Source organism: Balaenoptera acutorostrata, chromosome 15 (assembly GCF_949987535.1).
Source record: "Balaenoptera acutorostrata chromosome 15, mBalAcu1.1, whole genome shotgun sequence".
NCBI classification, from domain to species: Eukaryota; Metazoa; Chordata; class Mammalia; order Artiodactyla; family Balaenopteridae; genus Balaenoptera; species Balaenoptera acutorostrata.
Window position 1 is genome coordinate 2,125,394 of NC_080078.1, and position 12,436 is coordinate 2,137,829.

General features: G+C 42.1%; 1 protein-coding gene across 6 annotated transcripts in view; it reads right to left on the bottom strand.

The window, feature by feature from the left end:
* Positions 1-12,436, bottom strand: part of CARD11 (caspase recruitment domain family member 11) — a 107,923-nt gene that overhangs the window by 29,253 nt on the left and 66,234 nt on the right. For 5 of the 6 annotated variants that reach the window (XR_009005539.1, XM_057530154.1, XM_057530156.1 and 2 more), the window contains 3 exons: positions 9,574-9,695; positions 1,794-2,006; positions 85-222 (listed from right to left, as the gene is read on the bottom strand). Coding sequence is in view for 5 of the 6 variants with exons in the window: in XM_057530154.1 (XP_057386137.1) it covers positions 85-222; positions 1,794-2,006; positions 9,574-9,580 (358 nt within the window). In the remaining variant the exon portion in view is untranslated. Of the gene's footprint in view, positions 1-84; positions 223-1,793; positions 2,007-8,896; positions 8,925-9,573; positions 9,696-12,436 lie in introns of those variants that run through there. The other variant, XM_057530155.1, reaches the window with a different exon arrangement.

Genomic DNA, 12,436 nt, shown 5'->3' on the forward strand with positions numbered 1-12,436 from the left:
CATAACCTTAGAACCGTCCCACCACTGGACACACATACACACCCCTCCCATCACAGTCCGAATGCTGATGGTAAAGCCACTTACCCACAATGGTGGAGAATCTACGAGTGGGTTCCTTTCCAGTCACCAGTTTGTACAATTCTGGGTAGTAAAATTCCAGACTCTCCAAGAAGACCACGTAGCCCCTTTGCCCCTTCGTATGTAGAATGTCCAGCAGTCGGCCTAGAGGAAAGGCCAAATCACTCAGTGGGCAGAAGCGTACATGTCTGATTGGATGCAAGTCTCCAAATCCAGTCTTATGCTGGGCTCACATCCGTCAGTACACTCTTAAGAAGATAGTCTCACCACATCCTGTCACTCCTGAGTTATATCTTACAGTCCAGATAATGTAAATCAAAGTGCCAGGCCCTCAGCAGGGATTGTGAGTGTTAGTTTCCTTTCTCCAAAAGACTGGTAGAACCAGAGCAGCCATAGGAAACCAACAGTCTTAAAGAGCTTCCCAATTGACCAGGGCTAAAATTAACCATACAGGCATCAGCGCATCTGTGATTGAAGGAGGACGGATGTACAGCAGTGGTTACAGAATAATATATGGTTCTCTGGGATTCAGACCAGGAAGATAAGCATTTGGGTGGGGAGCTAGGAAAAGTCACAGGAAGCAGGAATAGCTCCATGTTCTTCGATGGGATTATCACATAGTCTGGAAACATTTTTAATCTAAGTGTAATTTCCTTGGCAGTTTTCAATTTTTATCCTACTGGTTCCACTTATTGTTTACATTTCTTGCCCCTTCCTTAAACATTTTATTTTCAGCTGTTTCTTCCCTTGAGGTCCTAAAACTCAATCCTTCCCCTAGGGTAGACATAATAAATAAATTTCATCTTGTGTCAACTGATTGTTTGTCAAAGCTGCCTGGAGCACTGTGTTGAGAGGGATTCTAAAGTTACATCCAAGCTCAGTAGGAAAACACGCTGTGATGAGTGATGTTTGTCACGTATGCAAAAGAGAGTCATAGCATATGAGCTACTTGTCACCAGTCATACTGTGGGTAAGTGAGTTTCAAACCTCTTAAACTGTGAACCACAGAAAGAAATGTATTTTACATTGTGACCGCATGCTTACACACAAAGACATATTTTGCTACAAACATACGTGTGAATACACACACAGATGTATATAAAACCAAAACAATGTTCACAAACCACACTCACTACCTACCTTTAATGAATGTGATAAAGTGTCATGGACCCCTAGGCAGTCTGGAAAAGCCTATGGACCCTTTATCAGAATAACATTTTCAAACAGATAAAATGCATTGGATTACAAAGGGAATCAATTATAATAAGATACAGTTAACAAATATTAAATTTGTGACTTAGTAATAAATGTGCTTCTTTATTAATGCATTAAATAACCCAATCTCTTGGCAGGTCTAATAACTACTATAATTTCAAGGGAGAGATGAGTGTAAATGATATTTTGGAAATCTGTAATAGCTGTAATGTGATAAGAAGATATCTGTAATGTTTACTGTCGACAAAGACACAAGTATTGCTAATCATTGTGATTTGTTGCCTACCTGCATCCATAATCGAAGGGAATGCTAAGTCTTAGGTTGGTAAAGTAAAGATGTAATTTCCCCCTGTCCAAGTTAATAGACCCTCTCTACCCCATGGACAGTTTGGTGGGGGACCAGGGGTGGGTAGAGGGGTCTGTGGACTCTAGTTAAACATCCCTGACTGAGAGAAACTTCATTTTGCTACAGCTAACGGTAAGTTATTTCCCGAGGTTACCTGCCCGGTTGATCTTGGACGGCAGCATGGGAGCGTTAAGCACTTCATCTTCATCTTGTTCGTCAATGACCTTGCACTGGCGCAGGTAGGGGGTGAGCTTGGCTGGGTTGATATAGCGACTCAGCATGTGCCGGTTGCACTCCACGTTCTCCCACAAGGCGTCCTCCTCATCCTTCAGCGTCTCCATATAGTCATCCATCTCTGGCGCTCCTCCTTTTAGACAGAAACCCCAACAAGGTTAATAAAAGAGCCTCACTGGAACAGCTCTCTAAACTCTGGAGAGATCTCCAGTATCCACTGTTAAGTGAAAAAAAAGTAGAGAAAAGCATATATAGTCTTCTTTTTATTTGAGAAAGGAAGGGATATGAATAGACATATATTTCTTTATGTACTGAACACAAACAATGGACGGATAAGCCATAAAATTTAAAAAAAAATTATAGGGAGAGAGGGAGAATTCTGTAGTTGGAGTATATCCTTTCCTTCCAAGTTTTTATATCTTACTAAGAATTTATATTTCCAAAAACAATATATGCTATACTTTTTGTTTTACAGTTTCACATAGATGGCATCATACTATATGCTTTCCTGTTTCCTTTTTCAACTTGCTTTTTTCTCTCTGCATTTACTGAGATTTATCTAGGTTGATACATACAGACCTAATTCATTCATTTTTAAAAACAGCTTTGTTGAGATATAATTCATGTACCATACAATTCACCTTTTAAAAGTGTACAATTCAATGCTTTTTAGTATATTCACAGAGTTGTACAACCATCAGCACAATTAATTTTAGAACATTTTCATCACCCCCCCAAAGAAACTTCATACCCTTTAGTAGTCACTCCCCATTTCCCTCCAGTACCTGCTCCTCCAACCTTAGGCAACCACTAGTCTATTTCCTGTCTCTATAGACTTGCCTGTTCTGGACTTTTCACTTAAAAGGGATTGTATAACATGTGGTCTTTTGTGACTGGCTTCTTTTCAGGGTTCATCCATGTTGTATGTAGCATATTTCAGTACTTCTTTTTATTGAGGAATACTTTTTCATTGTATGGATATATCACATCTTGTTTATTCATCCATTGATGACTTTGGGTTGTTTGGTTATTATGAATTATGCTACTATGAAGATTCATGTACACATTTTTTTGTCAACACATGTTTTTATTTCCCTTGAGCAGATATGCAGAAATGGAACCGATGAGCCGTATGGTAACTCTATGTTTAACATTTTGAGGAACTGCTAAACTGTTTCCCAAAGCGGCTGCACCATTTTACATTCCCGCTAGCAATGTATGAGGTTCTAATTGTCAACAATTATTCTTGTCCATCTTTTTTAGTACAGCCATCTGAATGGGTGGGAAGTGGTATTTCATTGTGGTTTTGATTTGTATTTCCCTACTGACTAATGATGTTGAGCATCTTTTCATGTGCACATTGGCCATTTGGGCATTGAGAAATGCCTATTCAAATCCTTTGCCCATTTTTAAATTGGATCTTTGTCTTTAATATGGAATTTTTATGTGTTCTGGATACAAGTCAGATATATGATTTGCACATATTTTCTCCTATTCTGTTGGTTACCCTTTCACTTTCTTAAGGTATTATTTGTAGCACAAAAGTTTTTAATTTTGATGTAGTCCAATTTCTTTCTTCACTTGTACTTTTGGTGTGTATCTAAGAAACCATTACTTAATTCAAGGTTATAAAAATTTACTTCTATTTATTTTTCTAAGAGTTTTATACTTTTAGCTCTCACATTTAGGCCTATGATGCATTTTGAATTAATTTTTGTGTATGGTGTGAGGTTAAGGGTCCAACTGTTTTTTACATGTGGATATTCAGTTGTTCCAGCACAATTTGTTGAAAAGATTCTTCTTTCCCTATTGAATGGTCTTGGCACCTTTGTCAAAAATCAATTTACCATAAATGTGAGTGTTCATTTCTGGACTCTCAATTCTATTCCATTGACCTACATGTCTATCCTTATGCCAGTACCACACTGTCTTCATTACTGTAAATGTGCAGTAAGTTTTGAAATTGGGAAGTATGAGTCTTCCAACCTTGTTCTTCCCATTTCAGACTGTTTTAGCTATTCAGGTCCCCTTGCAATTCCATATGAATTTTAGGGATCAACTAGTCAATACTTGCAAAAAAAAGAAGTTGGGATTTTGATAGTGAATCTGTTGAATATGTAGATCAATTTGAACAGTATTACTACCTAACAATTAAGTGTCATGCTCCAAGAATATGGGATGTGTTTCTATTAATTTAGATCTTCTTTAATTTCTTTCAGCAATGTGTTGTAGTTTTTCAGTGTACACTTCTTTTGCTAAATTTATTCCTAAGTATTTTATTCTTTTTGATGGCACTGTAAATGTGAACTGTATTCTTAATTTTATTTGTTGAATAAAATTCATTGTTAACATATGGATATGCAATAAATGACTTTTGTATATTGCTCTTCCATCCAGCAAATTTACTGAAATCATTTATTAGTTCTAATAGTTTGTTAGTGGATTCCTTATGATAGGATTTTTTTCTATATGATTTTCCTATATGTAAGATATTGTCATCTGCAATTATTGTTTTACTTCTGTCTTTTCAATCTGGATGCCTTTTCTTTTCTTTCCTTCTCTCTTTTTTTCCCCTCTAATTTCCCAGGCTAGAACTTCTAACAAAATGTTACATAGAAGGGGCAAGAATGGACATCCTTTTCTTGATCACAGGGGAAAAGCATTCAGTTTTCACTGTTAAGTATGATGTTACCTGGTTAAGTGTGTGTGTGTTTCAGACGTTCTTTATCAGGCTGAGGAAATTCCCTGAGTATTTCTGTCACAAAAGGATGTCTGATTTTGTCAGATGCTTTTTCTGCATCCAACTACCATATAGTTTTTAGTTTTGATTCTATTAATATATTACATTAATTTTCAGGTATTAAACAAACCTTGCATTCTTGCTATGAATCCCAGTTAATTATGGACTTGTTGGATTTGGTTTGCTAGTATATTTTTGAGCATTTTGGCATCCATACCTTATGAGAGATGTTAGTCAGTAGTTTTCTTTCCTCGTGATGTCTGACTGGTTTTGACATCAGGGTAAATTTTGCCTCCTAGAATAAATTGGCAAGTGTTTCTTCCTCTTCTATTTTTTTTTTGGAGAGTTTATGAAGAATTGGCATACTTTTGTCTTTTGTTTGGTAGAGGTCACCAAGGAAGGCTTTTCTTGGTAGTTAGGTTTTTGATTACTAATTCTTTACTTGTTGTAGGTTCCTGTTTTTCTTGAGTAAGTTTCAGTAATTTGTGTCTTTCTAGGAATTTGTCCATTTCATGTAAGTTACCTAATTTATTGGAAACAGCTGTTCATATTATTCCTTTATTTTTGCCTTTTATTTCTGTAAGGTTGGTAGTAATGTCCCTTCTTTTATTTCTGATTCTAGTCATTTGGATCATCTCTCTTTTTCTCTTGGTCAGTCTAGCTAAGGGTTTGTCAATTTTGTTGAAATTTCAAAGAACCAACTTTTGGTTTCACTGATTTTCTCTATTGCTCTTCTCTTCTCTAACTCATTTATTTTTGTCCCAATAGTATTACTTCCTTCCTTATGCTTGCTTCAGTTTTAGTTTGCTCTTCTTTTTCTAGTTTCATAAAGTGAAAGGTTAGGTTACCGATTTGAGATCTTTTAAAAATATTAACATTTATAGCTATAAATTCCCTTCTGAGCACTGCTTTAGTGACACCACTTAAGTTTCAGTATGTTGCATTTTCATTTCCGTTTGTCTCAAAGTAAATATTCTATTTTCTTGTGTGATTTCTTTGACCTATTGGTTATTTAGAAGTGCGATGTTTAATTTCCCATATTTGTTAACTTTCCAAATTACTTTGTTATTGATTTTTAATTTAATTCCATTGTGGTTGGAAAACATACTTTGGATCACTTCAATCCTTTTAAACTTACTGAAGTTTGTTTTAGGGACCAGCATATGGAGAACATTCCAGGTGGGTGCTTGAGAAGAGTATGTATTCTGCTGTTAGGTGGCATGTACTATAGACAAGTCCAAGTTCAAGTCTCCTATTTCCTTGTTGATCTTCTGTTTATTGTTCTATCCATTATTGAAAGTAGAGTATTAAAAATCTCCATCCGTCTATTATTGTTGAATTTTACATTTTTCCCTTCAATTCTGTCAGTTTTTGCTTCATGTATTTTGAGGCTCTGTTGTTTGGGTTAAGTTATACTTATAACTGTTATAACTTCCTGGTGGTTGACACTTTTATCATTATGAAATCTCTTCTTTATTTCTAGTAACACTTTTGTTTTAACGTCTATTTTGTCTGATATAAGCCACTCTAGCTCTTTTATGATTCTTTTTAGCATAGTCTATATTTCCATCCTTTTACTTTCAACCTCTTTGTACACCTTTGGATGTAAGGTTTTTCTCCTGTAGATAGTATACATGTGATCTTGTTGTTTCAATCTAATCTGGCAATCCCTTAATTTCTATTGGTTTATTCATTTTTAACTGTTGGATGTATTATTCCATTGCAAGAATATACCATAATTTATTTCTTCATTTCCCTATAATGGATATTTAATTTCCCCCCAGTTTTTTACTTGAAAATTTAGCACTATTTATAATAGGAAAAAAATGTAGACAATCCAAACATTCTTCAGCAGATACTCCATGATCCTTTTGCACTATAGAATAACATTTTGAAAGGATGTAGTGACATAAAAAGATCCCAAGACATCGTTTATTTGAAAAAGTAAAGGGAGGGAGGGAGATGAAAGAGGGAAGAGATATGGGGATATATGTATATGTATAGCTGATTCACTTTGTTATAAAGCAGAAACTAACGCACCATTGTAAAGCAATTACACTCCAATAAAGATGTTAAAAAAATAAAAATAAAAAAGTAAATACGTACACACATATATGTGGTATAATTTAAAAATATATTTGGTCTTTGCCCCGGGTTCCCAGCACGGATTGTAATCTCCAGAGTGAGGAGGGTGTGAATGCTTTTTGTATGGTAACAAGGTAACTCTTGGGTAAGGGGCCCCTAGTAGCTTTAGGATGGGAGCTGAATGCCAGAAGAACCACACAAGTGATTAGAAGGTTGTAACTTTCAGCCCCACATTCCTGCCTCAGGGGAGGTGAGAGAGGCTAGAGATTGAACTCAATCACCAACAGAGAATGATTTAATCAATCACACACATAATAGCACCTTGATGAAAATCCCTCAACGATGGGGGGCAAAGAGCTTCCAAGTTTCTGAATTCAAGCACATGCTGGGCAAGTGGCTCATCTCAACTCCATGGGAACAGAGGCTCCTGTGCTCGGGACCCTTCCGGACCTCCTCATATGTGTTTTCATTTGTATCCTTTAAAATCAACTGTTATAATAAGTATAGTGTTTTCCTGAGTTCTGTGAGCCATTCCAGCAAATTACTGCACCTGGCGAGGAGGCTGTGGGAGACCCTGATTTAGAGCTGCTCAGTCAGAGGGCAGGTGGCCCTGGGTTTGGGGCCGGCATCCGAGGCGGAGGCAGGCTTGTGGGATTGAGCCCTTAGCCTGTGGCATCTTTGCTGCCTCTGGACAGTTAGTGTCAGAAGTGAACTGGATTTCTGGACACCCAGTTGGTGTCAGAGAACTGGTGGATGTGTGAAAAAATGACACGTATTTGGTGTCAAGAAAACACTATACCTTTGGTGTCAGAAAAAATATCACAACACAGTATAAAATCATTCATGTAATGCAACGCCTGTAATTATATAGGTAGGGGGGTGTGTGTGTGTGTGTGAAAGAGAGAGAAGGGGAGAGAGAAATAGGGAGAGGGGAGGGGAGGGAAAGAAGGAGGGAGGGGAAAAGTTTGAGAGGATCTGATTATACTGATTCTATGTAAGAAGAGGGAGGAATTCTGAGGTTACTGGCCAGGAGGACTTGGACGTTACCTATACTGTTTTAGTGTTTACAACACACACACGTATCAGTGTATTATGTGTATAGTTTGAAAAAGGAGAAAAAGAAAAATGAACAAAGATGACAGCCAAGTCTAGGGAAATCGATACGCCAATACCTAATATCTGCCTTCCTGCTCACGTCCTCAGATGGCCACAGCCCTGATATCCTGTCTGTACCAAATAAACCCTCCAGCCACAGCCGAGTGACCTGCTCCAAAGAGGACCAATCCCGAGGCTGGTTGCACTAGCCCAATCCCTTGACCTGGGAATTTCCTATGGGCCAAAGAGACAGTGGGGCGGATGAATGTGCTGTGGGGAATTAGCTAGGAGGTGGCATCAGGGTGGCCACAGTGGAGACTAGAACTTGGCCACAGTAAAGCAGAGCCCCAGGCAGGTCGAGGCTATGGAGGCGGAGGGAGCTGGTCTGCCAGGCGGAGCTGCAGTGAGAGACCCCGAGGGCCCCTGAGAAGTGGCAAGAGTCCTCCCTCTAGGCGTATGACTCTACTTCCCCGCCCTGTAAGCCTTGGCCACGTGTGATGTCTGGTCCTTGCTACAGACCTTCAAGAATCTCCCCATTAATTTGAGCTGGAGACTCGTGCATGAATATTCAACAGAGGCACCGTGTATCCAAAAAACCTGGACACCATACAGACGTCCCGACACAAGTAGAGGGGGTAAATAATGTGCGTATTCAACGATGGCGTACCCTACAGCAGGGCAGGGGAAAAGAACTACGGCTTTGTGCGTCAACGCGGACGGACCTCGGGGAGGTGACGCTGAGTGTAAAAGCAAATCGCGAAAGATTACGTGCGATAGGGGAGCGCCCACGAAATTGCCCAAACATACGCAACTCAGCTATATGGTTGAGGATATACTGCAAACCTGTACTGAAGAGCAAGGGTCTGATAAACGTCAGAAGGGTGAGGGCAGCAGGACGGCTGTGACGTGGAGGGACACATAGGTGACCTGGGTGATCCTGGAAATACTGCTTCAGCTGGGGACACGCGTGTCCATTTTACTGTTCTTTGTTTCATAGATACACGTATACATTTTTATGTGTGTGTGTGTATAAATACGTATGAAATATTTCATGGGCAGGAACTCTGGATAGTGTAGCTAGGCTCAAAAGAAAAAAAACCCACCTTGACCACAATTTCAAATGTATTTCTCTTCTCAGACGCTTCCCTGTAACTCAGCCTGACTCGGCCCCATCACCTGGAGGAACCTGGATGAAACATCTGCTCGGAAACACACTCTTAGACACCGAGGCCCTGAGCTTTAACAGCCTATCAGGCTGGACAGTCCTCCCTCCCCTCAACCGTAGCCAGAGTTGATGGCAACTCGGACAGTACCCTCAGCAGGGTCTGGCTTGGTCTTGAGTCAAACCCTAGACCACGTCTGTCTTTCTACACACAGCCAGAAAAAGCAGGTTCAAGGCTTCTGGGCCACATTCTACAGGAAGGGCTATTTTGCTCAAGTTTTTACAGGCCAAGGAGGCTACCTGCTGGTGGACAAACTCCATGGCAGCTGCTGGTCTCACGTCCCTCCGCCATTCGCTGGAAACACGGACCGTGTGGCCCCAGCTGCTGCTATGATACAGTTCAGCATCTCCGTCTTGACCTCCGAGCTGACCCCCACACCAGCCCCCACGGTCGCATCTCGCCTGACGGTCTCTGATTCTCCACCAGGTGCCCGCTTGCTCAGAACCTGCTTCCTGCACCTCCCTCTGCCTGGGACCCTCCCCTCCCCGCTCCCCTGGCAAGTCTCAGGTGACCTCGCTTTCTATTTATTTTACATAAAGTAGACACACGTGAAGTACCTGGCATAGAGTCGGCACTCAATAGACAGGAGGTGACTTTTATTCTTTTTACTCCTTCTGGCTGGGGCTGGTCCTTCCCTGAGCCAGTTTCCTTCTGGATGTGGAGGTGTGATGGGCAGGATCTGTAAGAGGAAAGATAATAGGACTTGAAACAAGGCCACAGGTTGGAGAGAGAGAGCCATTCAAGCGGCGAAGGGGCCCGCTGCTTTGGAAGCAAAGGCCACACAATCCCAGGGCCCGCATCTCTTCAGGTGACGGGGACGCAGTGGACCACGGCCTGGAGCTGCTGGGGGAGACGGGCTTTTGTTCCCACCGATGGACAGCGGGAAGGCCACTGGCCCCAGGTCCCAAGACTCTGGGAGTGGAGAGAAGGCCACATGGTAACTGTGGGGCTGCACCGTGGCCGGGTGGAAGCTCGTTAGAAGTCTTTGATGGAAGCGTCTGCAGAGTGGAGACGTTCTAATCAGCTACTAATTCATCAGGTCAAAAGCAGCAAACCACACTCCTGAGTCCAGAAGCGCTCCCTTCACTGTGAATGATGTCTCAGCTCTGCTCGCCGTGGCTTTGGGCAGGAACGCGCCGTCACTTGCCCAGGGCGGCGTTCCTTATGGTGACTGACAAGGCCGTCATGCCCAGCCAGTCGCTCCAGGAGCCCGGCTGGGACTGTGGGTTTTGAGGGAACGGGCCGGCTCTCCTTCTGGAGAAAGGGTGGTAGAGGAGGGGGCAAGGGGAGGGGGAGGCGCAGACCCTGAGAAGGTGAGGAGGGGACGACACCGGTCTTCTTTTTTTTTACATGTTTTTTTTTTTTTTAGTGGTTTGAGAGATGGCAATTTTATTTATTTATTTATTTATTTTTGGCTGTGCTGGGTCTTCGCTGCTGCGGGCTTTCTCTAGTTGCGGCGAGCGGGGGCTACTCTTCGTTGCGGTGTGCAGGACTTCTCATTGCGGTGGCTTCTCTTGTTGCGGAGCACGGGCTCTAGGTGTGTGGGCTTCAGTAGTCGTGGCACGCGGGCTCAGCAGTTGCGGCTCGTGGGCTCTAGAGCACAGGCTCAGTAGCTGTGGGGCACGTGCTTAGTTGCTCCGCGGCATGTGGGATCTTCCCGGACCAGGGCTCGAACCCGTGTGCCCTGCATTGACAGGCGGATTCTTAACCACTGCGCCACCAGGGGAGTCCCTGACACCTGTCTCCACAGCTGCCAGGGTCCCTTGGCGGGGGCTCCAGACGGCTGTTCCAAACCCACAGCTCCACTCAGGGGGTGATGGGGACCCTGGGATACCATCGTTTAATCAGAAACTTGTTGGGTTTTGGCTTTGAGGATTAATCATAGATGACACCAGATCTCCCAGGGCTGACAGCAGCTCTTCTTGTTGGGTGTCAGCTTGGATCGGAGTCAGCTGTCTCAGACCCTCAGCCCCGGGGAGGTGGCGGTGACATGCTTCTCTGGAGGACACTGTCTCCTTGGTCTCCTTGGCTGTGGGGCCCCGGGCGAGTGCTGGGGGAGCAGGAAATCTATGGGCAGGCCAGGTGCCCTAGCCAAGATCGGCAGGGCCGTCCTCAGCCCAACAAACCAAGGCCCAGGGAGGCCCAGGGAAATGATACTTCTCTGTATTTGCATTAAACAAAGAAGAATGCATTTGCATTTTTCCTCTTTTATAATCAGAAGAAGAAGCTTTAAGAAAATTCATAGTAGGAGAGGTTTTAATTGCAGGAAAGGGAAAGCAGGTTTGTACTATCCGATGATGTGTCAATGTAGTTTGGGAAAACTGAGGCACAAGACACCCAGTAATGAGGCTGAACTTTCTATTTCTGCCCTTTGAATTTTAAGTTCCCCCTCGAAAACTTGGTCCTAAGGTCGGGGAAAATGTATCGGCTATGTCTCCTGAGCGATTGACTCATAGGCATGACATTCAACTGGTGGACACATCATCCCTGTGTTTATAGACGACTTAGCCTGCCAGGCACTTGGCTAAGCCTAACGGCTCAAGAGACAGGTGGTTTTATCACCACCACCACCATCATCATCACCGTCGTCACCGTCATCACCACAGTATAGCCAAGAAAATCAAACCTGGGAGAGGTTCAAAGTCATATGATTAGCATGGAAGGCTGGATTTGGACTTAATCACTACCATACAGCCCCTAGAATTGCCTTTTTTTAAAAGAGTTTACCTTTTAAATGACTCTAACCATAAAGTGTATGGACAAAGTCTCCCTGAAATATCACTTTAACGCACAAACTTAAGACAGAACTAAAACCAAGTTCTAAGATGGCAGATATTGGCTCAGGGTTCAAAAGAATAACTCCTGCTTCTCAAAAGAGGAGTCAATTGCTTGGTGAGTTATGAGCTCCCCGTCATTGGTGTTATTCAAGCACAGTCAGCCAGTGATTATTCACGTTCCAGGGAAGCCCATTATGCAAGCAGAACTTGCATGCACAGTTTTTCTTCCCTCCCACATAAGAATAAACAGAGAGGCAAGGGGCACTTAATGTTTAAGCAAAGTCTCCACATGAAAGGAAGAGACCGAAAGAGAAAAACTGATACAGGGAAACGGCAGAAAGCAGACAGTGCACAGAATAAGAGAAAACGGAAAAAACACAATCCAACAATTAAAATCCATTAAGAGATTAGATAAGATATTGCAGTCATAAAACAATAGTAGGGTGCTTTGACAAGGGAGCAAAGGACAAGAAAGAGTTCTTCATGATTAAAATAAAGTAGCCGAAGTTTAAAATCGATAGAAAGTTTGGAAGATAAAGTTGAGGGAATCGCCCCGAAAGTTAACAAGAAGTTAAGAGAAGGAAAATAAGAAAGGAGGGAAATGAAGTCAATTTAGAAGGTCTAATATCCAATAAATAGAAAT